The sequence below is a fragment of the Denticeps clupeoides genome, chromosome 5 (genome assembly GCF_900700375.1).
Source record: "Denticeps clupeoides chromosome 5, fDenClu1.1, whole genome shotgun sequence".
NCBI classification, from domain to species: domain Eukaryota; kingdom Metazoa; phylum Chordata; class Actinopteri; order Clupeiformes; family Denticipitidae; genus Denticeps; species Denticeps clupeoides.
The window spans coordinates 26,530,850-26,548,468 of record NC_041711.1 but is presented as its reverse complement, the minus strand read 5'-3'; the positions used below and the strand labels follow the sequence as shown (position 1 = coordinate 26,548,468).

At 39.6% G+C, this 17,619-nt stretch overlaps 1 protein-coding gene and 1 long non-coding RNA gene across 3 annotated transcripts in view; one reads left to right on the top strand and one right to left on the bottom strand.

Annotated features, from left to right (window-relative positions):
• Positions 1–2,422, bottom strand: part of zfpm2a (zinc finger protein, FOG family member 2a) — a 104,332-nt gene extending 101,910 nt beyond the window's left edge. For both annotated transcript variants that reach the window (XM_028979084.1, XM_028979085.1), the window contains exon 1: positions 1,884–2,422. In XM_028979084.1, coding sequence (XP_028834917.1) covers positions 1,884–1,923 — 40 coding nt within the window. In that variant the 5' untranslated portion in view covers positions 1,924–2,422. The remainder of the gene's footprint in view (positions 1–1,883) is intronic.
• Positions 2,209–17,230, top strand: LOC114789749 (uncharacterized). The gene is made up of 3 exons (XR_003749715.1): positions 2,209–2,303; positions 16,405–16,573; positions 16,677–17,230. It is a non-coding gene; the product is annotated as an uncharacterized LOC114789749 (long non-coding RNA).
• The last annotated feature ends 389 nt before the right edge of the window (positions 17,231–17,619 follow it).

Sequence of the window (17,619 nt, the reverse complement as noted above, 5' to 3'; positions counted from 1 at the left end):
TGCATTGCCTCCGCTGGCCTTTTCTCTTCAAGCCAGGCGAAGGGATAACTACTGAAGGCTCCCTGTGACCTTTTCAATTCTTCCAGACTGGAGAACTTTCCCTAAGTCTACAAGCACGCATCACGCATCCACGCAATTGTGAAGGACGGCTGACACTGATGCTCTATTCACTTTCTCAGAGCCGTGCATCTGAATGGCTCATGAGCGCGCCTTGAAATAAATTGCGTTTACCATCATTTCAAGTGTACCCGTCATGTAACTAAGAACAAAGTTCACGTTTCTGGTGCAAGAGACCAACAAGAGACCAAAGTGTCCACAGAGTCTTTCAGCACTGAAATGAATAACGCATTGAAATCTGCCCTTTTGCTGGATTTGAAATGATAATACATGCATGCTTAAAATGCATCAACAGATTTCAGTCGGATTATTAAAATCTTATTTGCATATGTTATATTATTTAAACATTTTTTATTAATATGGCAAGCAGCGAGGAAAGTATAATTTACCAATACTGGTGCATGCTCTACTGTTGACCATAAAAACAATGCATATTCACAGCTCAGTCGATTATTGCCAGTGTTCTCAAGCATACACACACTCATACAAAGTAAAGTTTTGTGAACGCTGACTCAAATACCATAATGCACCTTCACTTAAAAAAAAAAATACACCATGGGCTGACCTAGCAATTCCATTTCAACACCTGATCAAAATCACAAACCCTCTGCAGGTGCCTGGATCATGACATCTATCCCCTGGTATTTCCAGAAATATTTCCCTGTGCCATCCTGGGCTTTTCTGATCAAAGCGCAATTAACACACACACACACACACACACACACACACACACACACAAAATACATACTTCTTCTGATTCACAAAACAAGGCTTTAAATAGCAAAAATATATGAGAAAAGGTATTACTTAATAAAAACTTTGTGATTTCTTCAATAATAATATAAATAACATATTTACAGATTTATTGAACATATGTATTTATTATTACTTGCCTCTCTTTCCAGGAAATGACAAAACTGTCACACATTATAAATTATGATGATTCTATTCCACCGAGTATTCAATTAGTTTGGTAATTATCACATTCAGCAATAATAAAATTGAAACACTATTATTGTTATTATGCTGGGGTGATAATAATACTATTATATAAAGCTTTATTAATTAATCAAACTGTAATTAGCTTGTGGTGTGTGACAGAAGTGTGTGTGTGTGTGTGTGGCAACAGAGATGTTTGGGTGTGTGAGTAAGTGTCATCTGTGTGTGTGTGTGTGTGTGTGTGTGTGTGTGTGTAAAAGAGAAAGAGGCAGGGCCATGTGTGTCAAGGTGTGCAGCAGATTACACTGTACTGTGTTTTTTTATTTTTTGGCATAACTATTTAAAACAAGTTATTTGTTTAAATATCACTAATCATGCATGATTAAATTCAGATAGTGGATGAAGACACACAGCACCTCTGTCAGAAGTAAATAATACATTTCTGTGGGAGAATGCCGTAATTAATGCTAATGAAACTGACACGCCGACCCTACAACTAAACACGACACATCACGGATGCGTGGTTTTAAAAATGTTTTTTTTTTTTTATTCTAGACGTGTTATGGTTTATGACACTTTCAAAGTTTTCCCTCAACAGACCGCCACCGCTCACTTTATGAAAAAGTGAAGGTGTAAATGTGAGCGACAGAAATAAAAGTGGCGCCGATTAGCCTCGTTTTACTGCACGCGAAGCGCCACAGGAAACCAAACTACCCAGATTTTACACCGCAAACAAACGTCAAGTAAAGCCGCGAGCGGACAGGCGCCTTTTCCAACTTTTTCCGCCCTCGTCTCAGGCTAAGGAAAGAAGAGACAGGGGAACTTACGCTTGATCTGCCGCGGGTTGCTCTGCTTCCTTCGGGACATGCCTGCCGGCCGGAGCTGCTCAGCGGATCCAGGTGGAGCTCGGACGCGCCGAGAGGTTTTGTTTCATCCAAGCGCAGAAAGGGTCTGGGCTGAAATGTCTTTTTTTTTTTTTTTGGGGTGGGGGGTGTAAATAAAAGGTTGTGGGTGACGGGCTGCGGTCAGTGATTCTCCGGTGCTGTCCTGTCTCCGTCTCCGCTCTCTCTCTCTCTCTCTCGCCCTCCCCCCCTCTCTCTCTCTCTCTCTCTCTCTCTCTCTCTCTCTCTCTCTCTCTCTCGCTGCCTGTCTCTCAGCGCTTCTCCGAGATGAAGCTGCGCTGTACCGCGATCCGCACGGACTGACTGGAGAGGTGAAGGCGTTTCGCGGTTTTGTTTGAAGATAAGGTTTGTGCCTCCCCGGGTACCGTAGCTCCAGCCACTGAACTTGAGTTAGCCATGTGCCGCCGCCGTCGCCGCCGCTGCTGCCGCTGCTGCCGCTGCTGCTGCTGCTTCGTGCTTCCAGCCTCCTGTCTGTGGCCTCTGGCTGATCCCTGTTCTGTCTGAGCATTTATAAAAACCAGGCCTGATAAATGATACCAGTACAACTTTTTACTTTTTTTTAAAATTAGTCAAAAAGACAATGGCCTAAATGCATATTATTAAAATAATAAAAACATGCTTTTAATGGGAAAAAAAAATCTTACATAAGATTCTTGTTTTCTCTGATATAAAAAAATCACAGCAATAAGTAGCACGGTGCGCCATATGAAACAGGTTTGGTGCTGATCCGTACTGCGTAAATTTAGGATATTTTGGCATTTTAGGGGCAAAACAAGATTTCCTAGTGACATTGGTGCTTATACGAATTATATTTGCCATTGACACAAATTTATTGCAAATGTATGACATACTCTCACTGTGCCCATAGTATCACATAAATTATTCATTATTCATATATACTAATCTGCTTATAACACGTGTATAACATTATGTGTATGTTGCTTACTGTTACATCATGCATATTGCTGATCTCAGTGCATTCTGTATGAAATAGTACCACCTTCGATGTAATATTTACCTCACCCAAACCTCTATGCTCATATATTGTAAGATATAGCAATATATCTCTTAAATATAATCTTTTCTTATAATTACTGCTATTCCTCTGTCCTTCTGGTTACATATATTGACTGAATATTGTTTTGTATTCTATGCACTGCATAATTACAATGAAGCTAAATCTAATATGTCATTAATTATTGATTGGCCTATCAGGCATTCAAGACTTTATGTTTATAGTGTATATCCAACTAAAATCTTTAATCTACAGGATATCAGTAACAGATCTTCTGTGAATTAGATGTCTATAACATAATGTAGGGGAGTGAAAGTAGGCAGAGTGTTGTGCATTATTATACACAATATAGTCAGTAGTACAGTACAGGATTTGTATAATCTATTCATGAAATTTTCTGTGAATGACAATGAAAGAATTTCAAATGAATTTATCAAGCCCTGTGTGTTACAGGCCCATGCCACTTTTTAAAAGGTATGCTTTATTAACGTGTAGCTGCCTGCACAGAGAACATTGCACACAACATCTCTGTCCTTTCACAGACCTCTTTCACAGACCTCTTGTGGCTGAAATGAGCTGTGAACTGACTGGAATTTAACATATGGAAGTGAACACCATAAACACCCATGTAGTGGTTTTTATTGAACTGAAAAATAAAAAAAATGTAAAAATAAAAATGATAGTGAGACATACTATATGATGTCAGTAGGTTAGGTCCTTTTTCTTTTTGCACTTTACTGCCTCCGGTCTAATGAATGCTCGTTTAAATGTGTTCCTTTTCTGCCCTCTGGATCTGCTCCTGTAAACCTGTCAAATAGGAATATTCTCCCATTCATTTTTTAAGAACATCACTTTTGTTTGTTGTAACATTGTTCATTCCAATGTTACAATTTTTTAATTGTAAAAAAACTTGACCAGGTATAACTAATGCAGCATCCTGTTACTTTAGTGAATTAGACCATCCCTTTGGCCAATGAAACTGGCATTGTCACAAATAGGAATTATGAATATATTCAAAATCCTGTAGCTTTTATGTCAGAGAAATCACCTTTATCGTCATTACTCAGATGTTAAGTATCGTTCCTTAAACAGTTGCAGGGACTGGAAATCGCCTTCTTCAATTAGCCAGTTGAACTGCCAAGTAAGACAGGCTAGTCGCCTGTGAAATTATCTTGTAACCCAATTCCCGGACTTTGGAACGGAGTCGGAAAACTACGGCATAATTTCAAGGGGTTAACTAGTCAACGGTGCTGCACCTTGAGGAAGCAGTTATCTTCTCCACAGCAGTTTGCCTTTCGCTTCCAAGTCCCATTTCGCGCTGGCAAGGATGGCACTTGCTCCGGCTGAAGCTGGAGACGTCCTCAAACAAACAAAGTTGGGGCTTAATTCAGTCAAGGCTGTTTTTATATAAACCAATTTAACATTACAAGTCACTGGCGACAGCCAGAAAGGAGGGTCTCAGACACCTACTCTCTGCTTCACTGGTGTCCTGGGTTGCACGGTCCAGAGGGAGGGGACTTTTTATCCATTCCTTGACCCTTCCTTGACTTTGGATTTGCATGTGACATTATTTCAGATTAGAGGCAAGCAGAAAGTGTTTTTGTTTCAGGAGACTTGCACCTTGCTTCGCTTGAATTGCAAGCCTGCAAAGTTACAACTGCATTGCACAGAGCACAGTCATTAAAATAATAAAATTAAGCATACAAATGTGAGCAGTTTGACAGCTCTCTATTGACATCCTTTACTTTCACGCTTTGGACAGTTTTTTGCAAGACAAGTTTGTACTTTTTATTCCTTAAGAAAAACATACATGAGTCTTTCTTTTTTGGGATGCGATGAGGTAATAAAAAGTATTTAAGCTGATCTTTATATGCCAGTGTGCCACTCCACTGTGAGATATCAACTAGGGAGCATTCTTGCTCCTAGACCTTGCTGCTCTAAATAAAAACTCACCTATTCTATAGCTTTGAATTGCATGTTGAAACAATTGTTTGTTTGCTTTTATGCAGCAGCTACATACATTTTGTTTTGGGGAAGATTAAATTAATCCATCCTCACAGGGTCAGGCAGTGTGAGAGATACAATAATTTTCTACAAATAATATCCCCTAACAAGGTCTCACACATTTCTGTGCTTTTTTTAATGTCTCAACAACTCTGATGCACCCACATTTGAATGCATACATGATATTTGTGGCAGCAAAGGATATGGGCAGAGCTCAGCCATCCCACAGTCGAGGAATAATTGCTTCGGCTAACCAATTAAATAATACTCCTGTGTGCTCCAGTGCTGGTGAGGACTTCCCTGTGTTATGAATTTTGGATCATAATTTACACTTCTATTGTGCTTCTTGCTTGTAAATGTCAATAATGTCATACTTATCCACTCTGTAGATGTAAAAAAAAAAATTGGCAGTGAAAGTGCATTGAATCAATAGAGATTTGGTTCTAACAATAACAGAGGAGTCAAATTGCCAGCGAGAGATTAATTTAACGCCACTCGCAAATCCCCAGAGACTGGCTCAAGGTTTCTGCTGTTACAGGGGTGGACCGTGTATGTGTGTGTGTGTGTGTGTGTGTGTGTGTGTGTGTGTGTGTGTATTTGGGTGTGTTTACTGCCTCATTTGACTGATGGGTACAAATCAGTATGAGGAAGAGGATACCTCTGCGATGCTTTGTAACAGATGGCTGCAATAATTAACATGATGCTGTTCCCATCGCTGGGGAAATAGGTGACACCGGGTTCACAACATGAATAAGTTATGGTATTGTATGTACAGTACGGGGGTCTGCGCTCACACGTTGATTTGAAATTAACAAAGTGCATTTGTTTCAAGGCTAAACCATTTAATTAAGGATGTCAAGCAGTATTTAGCCAGGGTTTCTTGCCACCTAAACTCGCTGTGTTTGCACTCACACAATGCATACAATACATTTTTGGCAGGGAATTTTGGGGCTTTTGGGGGTGGCTAGGACGCCACTGGGCACATTTAGTTCTAAATGCACCCCAGATACCATGGCTGCCATTTCAAACTTGTTTCCTCACCATTGGCCGATATACAGATCCCTCTTGGGGATGAATTCTTAATAAGGACAGTATAGAGGGGAGGGTTTGCACAATGGGCAGTGTGGTATGGTGATAGCATAGCTCAACAAAGACAGCAAAGTGTGTAAAAAATTGTTTTGCGACCCTATCATCAAACCATAGCCAGCAACCGGCCAGGGCTGATCTCAGAGAAAGAGATAAAGCAGACGTAGCTCTGAAATGCTTTGATGTTTAATGCCAGTGGCTAATGGGAGTGTCACACACAGCGCTGCTGGCTTGGCTGTTTTGGTGAGCCGCGCCCCCCCCCACACACACACACACACTCCTTTACTCAGTGAAAATATGTTGGAGTTGGAGTGGAGTAGTTCTGCTCAAGGGCCGCCTCTGTACTTGGACTCGATGATTGGGTGATGGTGCACCCATGGTGCAGACAGGGATTGGCTACTGTCCAGGCAACTTCTATGAGTGAGTGCATATGTGGTGCTTGTAGACGAAGAAATGTGTTTTTGTGTGTCACTATTCTGTGTGTGTTTGTATGAGTGTGTAGTGAGAAACAGCTGGGCTGGTGGTCAGTGTCATGGCCAACTACGCCTTTCCTTCTGCTTCCAAGGGGACAGAAGGTCTATTGCATCTTTTTTTTTTTTTTTTTTTGAATGAAAAGGCTGTATGATATATTTTATTTCAGTAATGACAACTGTGGCCTCGGATTCACACCATTCAATTAGCTGTAGTCCCCCAGTAGCCATTTCCTTGTCCATTTTTTGTTTGTTTGTTTTTTTGCACCACACCAAGATTGCCTGAAAAAGCACAAATTTCACAGAGTTGCTGTAACATCTCCATAGAGGAAGCAGGTCTCCATCTCACGGTGCCTTGTCCCTGCCGTTTATGGCTCTGTGCCCCTGTGTACCAGCTGCTCCAGCAGCGGTGGTGGCAGCGAGCAAACAGATGTCTGAGAGACAGTGCCCGCTCCTCCGCCCGGGCTGCCAGCAGTCCACCATGTGCCAACCCTCCGTCCACTTGCCTCCTTTCCTGCCACCAGTCACAATCGCAAGTCTATCAGAAATACATTCAAGAGCCCTTCTGCAATTATGCCTTTTTCTTGTGTTTTTTCCCCTCTCACATAAAAAAATCCTGGGAAATATAGTCACACAAAGCACAGTGCTGTAGGATTAAACCATTCTCACTAGAGGAGATGTGAAAGGCCAATGTGGGAAGGGGAAAAATGTTCGAATGTTCACTTCCCCTTTGGGAGAAGATGGTCAATCTGAAAAGAAAAAGCCTTTTTTGTTGTTGTTGTTGTAGAGAAGAGAGGGGTGTCCCTGTGTACACCCTGATTTTTAATCTGAACGTCTGCTGAAATGCTTTATTAAAGTCCTCCATGGCGTCAACACATTTGAACTTTTGTTTGGTGAAGTAATGCTTTGCACAGATAGGATTGCCGCGGATGTAGCTACCATTCACTTATGGCATGGAGATATAAAAAGGGATTTTGCAGACTAATTTGATGCTACATTGGCCCAAAACTCAATTTCATTCTCCAATGGTGATAGATGTATTCAGCAAAAGGGTCAATCTGATTTGTGGGGTGAAAAAAACAAAACAAAGCTAAGGAAGTTCAAAGTGGGGTTAACCATAAAATCCACATCTGAAAATTCCATTGTTTTTAGTTCACCATGCTAGCATGCTTATAAGGCTTTGTTCTATATGTATCACATAATGTATACCCAGCAATTCTGAATGAGAGCTCCAAAATATATATTAAAAATTCTATGAAATATGAATTATGAATTCTATGAATATGAATACAAATGATCTTTTATATTTTGTAATATTGTTGATTGGGCGGAATTTTTTTTTCCTGTTGAAACACACAATTCTAAATAAGATGAATAACCAAATGCTGTGCTAATGAATCTGTTGTAATTACAAAAGATCAAGGAAATTCTTGTTAACGCGCATTGATCTTTTTAAACTAGAAAAAATAATGCACAGAGAGAAAAAAAAGTCCTTAAAAATAAGAAAACAAAAAGCAGTGGGAAAAGATGAATAACTCATATATTTCCTTTAGATAAAAGAACAGTGGAACAAAAATATATAGATATAATATTTTTATATGATATATATTTAAAATAAAAGGCACAACCCGTGAATAAATGTGTACATTTTCCGCTGATATCACTGCTTCTGTGATGGTTTTACTTTTTCTTTCTGTTCATGTTGCCAATGAAAGGGAATGTCATATTCTTTGTTTGTTACTGTCTTTGTTATTTTTCTGCCAATGAAAAACAGCATGTCGTCACTCGACTTTTTTTGAAAACATGTCAAGTGTAGGCGTTGATGTATTCTAGCCAATCCTGCTACGACCCGCAAAATGAACGGCAGAAAAATGAACCAATCAGACGCTGTCAGTGTTCTTCCACTATTTTTGATGAATATATGCCATGATATTTTACGTAACTGATGTTTTTTTATCTTTTAATCTCATGTTTCTTCCTCAGGTCAAAGTTGAACTTGCAAGTTTTCCATATTCTTTAGAATTCCATCAATATATATTTTTAATTGCATTTCATAAATTCTACACACATGGCTCAGCTGGGCTGTGTAAGAATAATATGTGATTCCTATCTGAAAGCAGAGCCCAATGGATGGTAAATGCACAGCGTACACACGCTGCATTCTGACAGATTAATTGCTTAGAATTACAGCTTCATCCAATTTATGCAGTATCTTCACTAGGACTGCCAAAGAAAATGCACCAAATATCGAGTTGATTAATCTATAATTATTAGATTACAAAGGCCTCTGCTTAGTCCAAAACATGCTTGGTGTAATTATACACTTGCAACGAGCCCTCCTACACATGACAGATGTAACAACAGTGTAATATGCCATTCCTAAACATGGCTGCCAATTAATCAGACTCCCGTGTATTGTTACTATACAGTTTTCACTATTAAAAGGCTTACTGCATTTTCAAATGAGACTATTTTAGTAATCTGCTCATTTTCATCATACCTGTTTATTTCTTGCACAAAAATCAAATGTATATAAATGCATTCATTTGCTAAGGAGACAAAATATGTTGCACTGTGAATGGATTTTTTTAAATGTCTTGTGTCTTAGAAAAATACACTAGCGTAAGGAAACAGCATTTATAACGGTGGCTGGATAGGTTTATTACATATGCAGAGCCACTGGTGCAGAGCAAAAAAAGGGAAAATGCATCAATATATTCACAGTAAGGCAGACTGTAGACAGCTCAGAAAATAAATCTACATCTGCCAGACTCCATGCAAATAGCAGAGCCTTCCTTAATGGTGAAACCATCGATGAAAACAGATAAAAATATTAAATATTCAGGCATTCCTTTCACCCAGTATCAAAAGCGTCCAGATGTGGGAGGCTGAAGTTGTTATCATGCAGCCAACGACAGGCATTGAAAGAAATTCCTCTGAATTTGCAGCCATATAAAAGTATTTTATGCGATGCAAATGAATGGTAATTTTTGACTATGGAAGGAAAAAACATGCCAATAAACCCTATCATTTGGGACTAAAACTCCACAAACAGGAGACACTTTAAATTTGCTTTGCCTGTCTCTCTGCGTTAGATGCTTGCGATTGCCGCGAAATTAATCCATTTAACAATCTGTGGCTTAAATTTAAGGATTTCCAGTTTTTTAAGAATATCAATAAGTTCCAATTGAAGAGAGGATTCTTTTGCAATTCAGGCATGTGCAGGCGATAACGCAGGAGTTGGCATGAAGAGAGGCAGAGATGGATTAATTATGCAGAGAACATGGAAATTCCGCTTATCATCGCTTAGCAAAGGAGCCCAGCTCACATAATCAGAAAACCAGGATGAAAAAAAATAACAATGCAATAGCACCTTCCAGCCCCATCATCTTACAAGTTAGATTTTTTCCTGTAATTAAAAAGTAACGTACAATTATATTCATATTTCATAGGCAGAATATGAGTGGGTGTATATTAAATAATTGCATTGGGATATAAGGGTTGATTTTTTATATCTAAAAAAAAAAGAGAGATGGAGAAGGAGAAAACAGAGAGGAAATAAGAGGAAAAAACAGAAAGCTCGACAAAATAAATATAGAGAACGACAGAAGAGAGAGAGAGAGAGAGAGAGAGAGAGAGAGAGAGAGAGAGATTTCTCTGGTGTTCAGGTCCCCTAGGCTGGATTGAACAATTTAGCAACCAAAAACTTAAATTATCTTTTAAAAACCAAACAAAGTCAGAGCTATGAGAAGCATACAGAAAATGTCTTCATTTGTGGTCCAGATGCAGTTATTGAAATATATTCTCTGGTGCATATACGTTTATCAAATTGAACTTTGAAGGAAACGTCCACGGTTAGCCTGAGTAAATCCCTGCTGAGAATGCATGATACCGGAAGATACTGTTTGTTTGGTATTTAATTTTTATACAGCTGATATGACCAATAATAACAAATGCCGACTGTTGGATAATTTGTGTATTTCTATTTGCCAGGAACGATTGGGGAACTTTGTAGCAACAACGAAATTGATTTCTTTGTTCATTTAACTTTCGAGTTCCCTGTGGAATGCGAATTAAAGGATGTTCCCAGCATAGCTGCAAATCTAATGCCAAACATCAACATGCATTTCCTATGCCTTCTTATTAATTCTTGACTTTTATTTTATTTTGAGAAGACCTGACACATTAAAATGACATTTACATTTAATGCACATTTCATAATCTAGTGATCTAAGAATCCCATGGAAAGGAATGCATCATAAAATAACCCCATACCTGAAACTTTAACAGCAAAACACCAGCAAATTAATTCACAGAAATGCAGACAGGAAAGTTTTTGTCATCAGCATACGTTTTATCCAAAAAGGTTAAAACAGTGATTTAATAAGATCCTAAGTAGCATTCTCAATACTTTAATACTTTTGGTATTCCTCTGAGAGCAATTTTTGTATAAGAGATTAATGCATGGATATCGATATTATCTGTACTGAGTTACAATTAAATGAATATTATTAGAAATACTATTGTACCAAACTGCCATGTTAGCTGGGTCTCTTCACCCAGCCAGTGCTTTAAGATGATCTCGGCCTTCAATAATTGACAGACTTCATATTATTTTATCACACTTCCCACAAGCGTTGTGCTATCACTTGACCCTTGACGATAGCCCTTCACACTAAATCCTCTGATCGGGTGCGTTGCTCTGGAACATCTCTCATCTGCTTTCTTTCCCCTCACCGAGGAAGACAGCGAATTCAAGAGAGCAGAAAAAAAGAGGCAAGAAGGAAAAGAGGAAGAGGAATGGAAGAAAAGGGCTGAAATCTTTTTCGGTTCATTTGCAAGAAGCCAGCAGCTTTAGAGAGGCCAGACAGTGCACCTGTTGCTGGGGCCTTGATTTCGTTTTTTGATCGGGACGCCCTTTGACAAAGAGTCAGAAGAAGAGGAAAAGGGAAGAGAAAATGGCGAGAAGAGAGATCCTTATCGAATGCTCTCTACCGGACAATGAATTTTCCCCCGACCATTCAAATGTATCTGCAGAATGCTTGAGTGATTCATTACAGACGATCCTGAAGGGTGACAATGGGCTGTAGAAATGAGTGATGGTATCTTCTTCCTGATTTCATTTCCCTGATCCTCCTCATCCCTTGGCCCTGTGTACCTCTATTAATTAGAAAGTAGGGGATTTCCACTCATCAGCTCATGGGCTTCATGCTCCACTCTGTCACAAATCTCCTGCCCACACTATCTCCAGCGCAAACCCACAGCTACCATGCCACCAGTCAGCCTCCATCTTTGCTGCAGGATGCCATCCGCTTATGAATGATCATAAATATTTATAAGCCTATTAAGATAAAAATAAATGAGGAATAAAGTTATAAGACAGTGGTGGGTTGGTCCCCCTGAATGCTGCTATTTGATGGTTGGTAAGGGGACAAAGAATCACCGAAATTTACACCTTCTAGAAAGGCCTCAGCTGCTTATTTCTTGAGGAATTCTAAAATGCAGAAGAAGGAAAAGGCGTCAGCAGTAGAAATGAAAACACCAGGAAACTACTCAGCTGTTTACTACACTGTACCCTATCACTACAGTATACGTTAAGCCTAGAACAAAGCAAGGTCCACTGGTGCCAACTCTGGCAACCAGCTAAAAATAACAATATCAGGATATGAATCATAATAAAAGTTGCATTCACGTGAGACTCCTGAAAAACAATACTCTGGTCAAAGTAAGCTAGCAGCATAAAAATGATGTGAAGAAGCTGCCAGCTAGATAACAATCAAATTATTAGCAGTCAGACATGACAAGTAGCCCTTAATTCTGAATTTTGAATTTCACATAGCTAAGCCCCAGTGCAAGCAAATAACAATGTAAATCAAGTAATATGTCTTTACATATGTCGGGAAGGAACATTGAAAAGATCTCTTGATGTTTCAGCCACGCTTCCTTTTTCTGATATTAATACTGCAGGTGAAGAACAGTAAAGAAAAAAAACCCCTCAAATCTAAAGGAGCATATAGACAAGAGAAGCCCATATGTTCTGAAAATATACATCATTTCATTAACTCTATTTGAACATAATTCCAGTGTTGCAGTAATTTCAGACATCTGTCATTTGCAAAGTGCACAAAATAGCTGTTCATAAAATGCAGGGTTTTAAACATGTCATTATTTATTCATGTTAACTGGCACAGCTGAAAAGAACAAATTTTTGTGTTGTCTCCCTGACTGTGAGGGTGCTCCAGGGCGAAGACCTGCAATTAGCAGTCGTGTGGGTGGCCATCATAGAAAAACATCAAGGCTTGTTAGTAAGATGACTGCACATGAGTCTAGCGTGAGACGAAGCTTAAACGGTGCAATTCTCCTTTCTTAAATATGAAGACATTAAAGTTGATTAGTCTTTTTAATTAGTTCTTGATAGCCGAAATTTACTTGCCGAGGGCATTCTGATCAGCATTAGTTCTTCTATGCACTTCTTTTTCTAGTGACTATTTCTAATTCTGTAACATGGATTTAAAACAGGATTTTTAATATACTGAGAAATGTAGGAATTTTTGGTAGAAAGAGATACGTTTTAATAAAATTATTCTTTATCCCCATAGCGTATTGGAACGAAACCACCGAGGCTGCTGTACATGAATGTCTTCAATTTAGACAGAGATGAAAGTACAGATGGGGTGGGGGGCACTTTACCTAAGATGCTGTTTCTAATAAGGGCAGAATCTGATACCTCCACCCCACCCCCCTCACATGCCCCTTTGAAACATGGATACAGGGACATGACTGACCAAAAGAAAGGTCCCATGATCTGTGTGACTGGCTCGGCCCCCTGTGCTCTGCTGTAAATTAAGTTTTTTTTTTTTTTTCTGGTGGGGGGTGTTGAGCGAGGGCTCTCTCTTGGATGGACTGCATTATTATTGAGATCCACTCGGAGATGACAGATGAAATCTGTCTCCTCAGGCTTGACGTGGAGCTGCAGGTGATACACGAGGGCTGATAAGGACAGGGGAGGTTTTGGGGTAAGAAGGGGGGGGGTCCCAGATCTGGGCCCCAGCCATGGACACACTGATGACACGGCCGCAGGTGTCCTCGCATCATCCAACACACCCGACCCCCCTCCGCTCAACTCCACCAACCATCCAATCTCGCCCGTCCAACCCGCTTTCCCTCCCTCAGTTCACAAAATGCCAGGCATTGTGTGAGCGTGTGTCAGCGAGAGGGATAGAGAGAGCAGGAATCACAGGGAACTTCTATCTCTCTCCCATCTGTGTGGTCTCAGCCGTGATGATCTTGGACTCCAGCCATCTCAACCTTCATGCCATTTAAGAAAGAGGAAAAATAAGCAGGGAGGAGAGAGGGAGAATATGAGCTGTGTGTTCCTGCCTTAAAGTTTCATTTGACTTGACAGCTGTTCTCCCTCAAAAAATGAAAATACGCACTGCAGGAAAGCGTGCACCATGGCCACATTATTTTTTGGTGTTCCCATATGCAAATCTCTGAGAGCATTTCTATAATCTAATAATACAGAGATTAGTCTATTACTAGTTGGAGTTGTATGTCAGTTCCTGCCCGATGCACAGCAGCAACAAATACTGCTATCAAGAGGAACCTTTGTTTTAAAGGGCCTGATTAAGACGCACCACATTTGCTGGAAAACCTAATAGCGCTTTTTAAACTGTTCACTCTTGGGTCAAAAAATGCATTTGATACAATGCTCCAGAGGAGTGCTTAGCATTAGCATGAGGAGTTTTGTGTGGTTGCGATCGCCCGCTCTTTTGTTCCAGCTTTTATCTTATCTCCAGTGGACACCTGTGGAGGAGGTGAAAGGGAACAATTATGTGCTTCTTCTTCTACTGGAATAAAACACTTGCACACATACCTGTGACCAAGCAAAGCACATCAACCCAGGACTATCAGCTCCACCACCTCAATACAAAAAAGTGAAATAAAGACTTCTGAATCCCACAGCAAATATTTCAGGATATTCGGTTCAGTCGCATACCCAAAACGAGGTACATTTTTTGTCATGTTATTACACATGTTTTTCCCTGTTCACATATGTCTCTGATGAAAAAATATTACACATGGATATGAATCTTGACAGTCACAAGTACCCAGATTTGTCTGGCCAAACCATGAGTTCAGCATTTGCCAATCAAGCAGAAGTTAAGTTAGTTTGAAATAATCAACGTGCCGCTATCACCACAGTTTGTCATTATAATAGTCAAACAAGCGAGATCACCATCAAACATTGCTTAATTGAATTTCCTTTACAGTGTTTCATCGGCTCCCCAAATCCCTCATCGACCCCCACCATTCCTCCAGAAAAAAATAGGAAAAATTCTAATGAAACATGCTGGACGTTTGTGTTTTAAAAGGTAATGCGTTTTTGCTAGAGAAGGAAAAAAAAACCCGAAGCCTTCACCCTATTTGCTAAGTTATCAGTCTTGTTAGCGCTGAAGACCTCTAATTAGCCTTTGCCTTCATAATGTGCTTAATTACTTCTATGCCTTTGTTAGTTTTTTTTTCCCTCTCTACCCACTTAGATTATACAGCGGTATCTGGGCCTCGGTAAATAATCGGGAATGTATCAAAGGTGTTCAGACGACGGAGGAAGCGGCGCATAACGCAGTTGAACTGGCACCGTGGCAGTGCGCTATATGATCAACATCAGTGAAAAACATTTGACATCTGGGCCCAGACAGAAGCATCAGACAGAAGCTAGAAGAAAGGGAAAATGAATCTTTTTTGGCACAGTACCCTATCAGGCAAAAGGCCTCTTTCATCACCTGTCCATTTCTCTGGGTTCAAGAAGAGACTTGAGAAGCAAGACTTCAACTCGCTGACTTTGATATTCCGTGTCGTGAAAACATTTTTGCTGCATACGTTTGGTAAAAAGCATGAGGGTGTACAGTACATTTATTCTTATTTTGGTCTGAATAAATGTAGGATTGTTGTGTGGGATGTAGGGGAGGGTTACCAAAGTGTCCACCTTAATTAACATTTGACTTTCTCAAGCCCCGTCTGCAGTGCGCAGTAATGGCGGACGGGTGTTAATTCAGAGGCAACAACAGAGACAACAAATGTCCATTGGGTAAAAAAAACATAAAAAAAAGCCAATATGACGCATCACAATAATTCACATAATGTGAAGCTAACCACTGAAATACCTAAGCAGATCATTTTCACTTTGTTCAGTACAGTATTACACGTCCTTTCTTTTCAGAATACTTGTATTGTATTGTTTCAAATCCCATAGACAACATGGTAAAACTTTTGCTGTTATGCATTATTAAGAAATGACCATTAATGTCTTTAACAATGAATGTCACCAGCAGCAGTATTCATTGCCAAACTTAAGTCAATACAGCGGTCCTGCAAAACGTAGCTATAAACTCGGGTGGTTTTGTGGCAATACGCAGGTTTATAAACGAAGTATGGCAATATGCAAAAAAAATACAAAGCAGTTCATAAAAAAGCCAAATGGAGCCTACCTACTGTTGCCGGAGGCTTTTAAACGTAAGATTTGAACCTGTGCACCCCCCACTCCCCCCTTGTCTGGCTTTGTGCATTTGTTTTGTTTTGGTCAGCAAGGATAACACCTGCTTTGCCCTGGTTAATGGTCTTTTTAATGCCCTGCTCAAACCCATTTAAGGACCAGCCCTTTCACAATTTCCCTAATTTCTGATCTCATTTTCTTCCTGTAATTACTGCTCATATTGCTTTATTTATCACACAATGTACCTGCAGTGAAAATATAAGACCCTGACTCTAGTTCTGCAGGACCAAAACAAAATTTAATTTGATGTGTTTGGCTGTCAAGCGTCATTGTTGCACGGATGTAATTAAGACAATATTATCTTTCGTATTTTAGGGATATAACAGGGACATGTGGAAGCTTTATGATAAGGTGAAAAATAAAAAAAAAAAATTTCCACAGCGACTTCTGTGGCTTTCAGCGCAATTAACGTTGCTATGGCAGTGTGCAGACTGAAACATAGCCACGCTGGAACAGGATGCAGATGTGCTTGTTGGGCACACAGGTAAGGAAGCGACCATTTCCTAAACACAGTACTTTACACAGAGTACAGCAGATGGAAGTGAAATGTGAATCACCCATGGACGTTTTGTTTGTTTTCCCTTCAGGAAACCCCCACTTCCCATCCCCTTCATGCACAGCATCCATTTTCAGCCTCTGCAAGGGCTCTTGACAGCACTTGATATACAATAACTATTGGTCTGTTTTATGAAATAAGCACTTGATTAAAATAATTGGAAAGCTCTTCAGCGGTAGAATCCATCATCAAATTCGAAGAGAGATGCAGGATCATATGCATTTCATCTCTTTCATGCAGTTCCTGAATTTCTACCTATTATTGAGCTTCTTCCAGTAATTCTAATGATTCATCTGAGACTCTTCCATTTTGCCAAAATTAACAGTTGTTGTGTTCTTGTGATGCACATTTCTCACCCATAAAATTTGTATGTGTCTGTACCTTTTTTTCAAGTGTTTGGGTTCTCATGTAAATCAGGAAACCAGTCTGAACCATGCTGCTCAAGAACATGAAACCACTGGCTGATTAAAGAAAAAAAACTTATTCTCAGTTCCATTGTAAAAATACAAAAATGCTCCATACAACTATATACATAAAATGTATATATGTTTTTGCACTAATAAAAATAAAATGATATGAAAAGGACAGTTTCCTTGAATCCTCTTATTGCATCTGTATAGGAATAATGAGGAAAGGTATCTTTTAAAGATTTTTTTTTTAAAGGTGGGTCTGTTTCACAACATTATCTGCAACACAATCTGCAGAACACAGAACTTCTTAACAAAAAAGTCAACCAATACATAACAGTTCTCCCTCTTCTTTGTCACATTGAACCAAATGGACTTATTTGTTATTTTCCCTGAAGTCCAGAAAAGCAGGCGCAGACAATGGCTCCCCCAAGATTAACAAAACAATCCTCAGGGAGAGTTTTTTTTTTGTTCTTTTCCTTTGAGTAGGGCCAGATTTCTGTACACAACCTGCTATATGTTATGCTGTCAAAGCTGTATATATCCCAGTGAAGGGAAATTAATTGA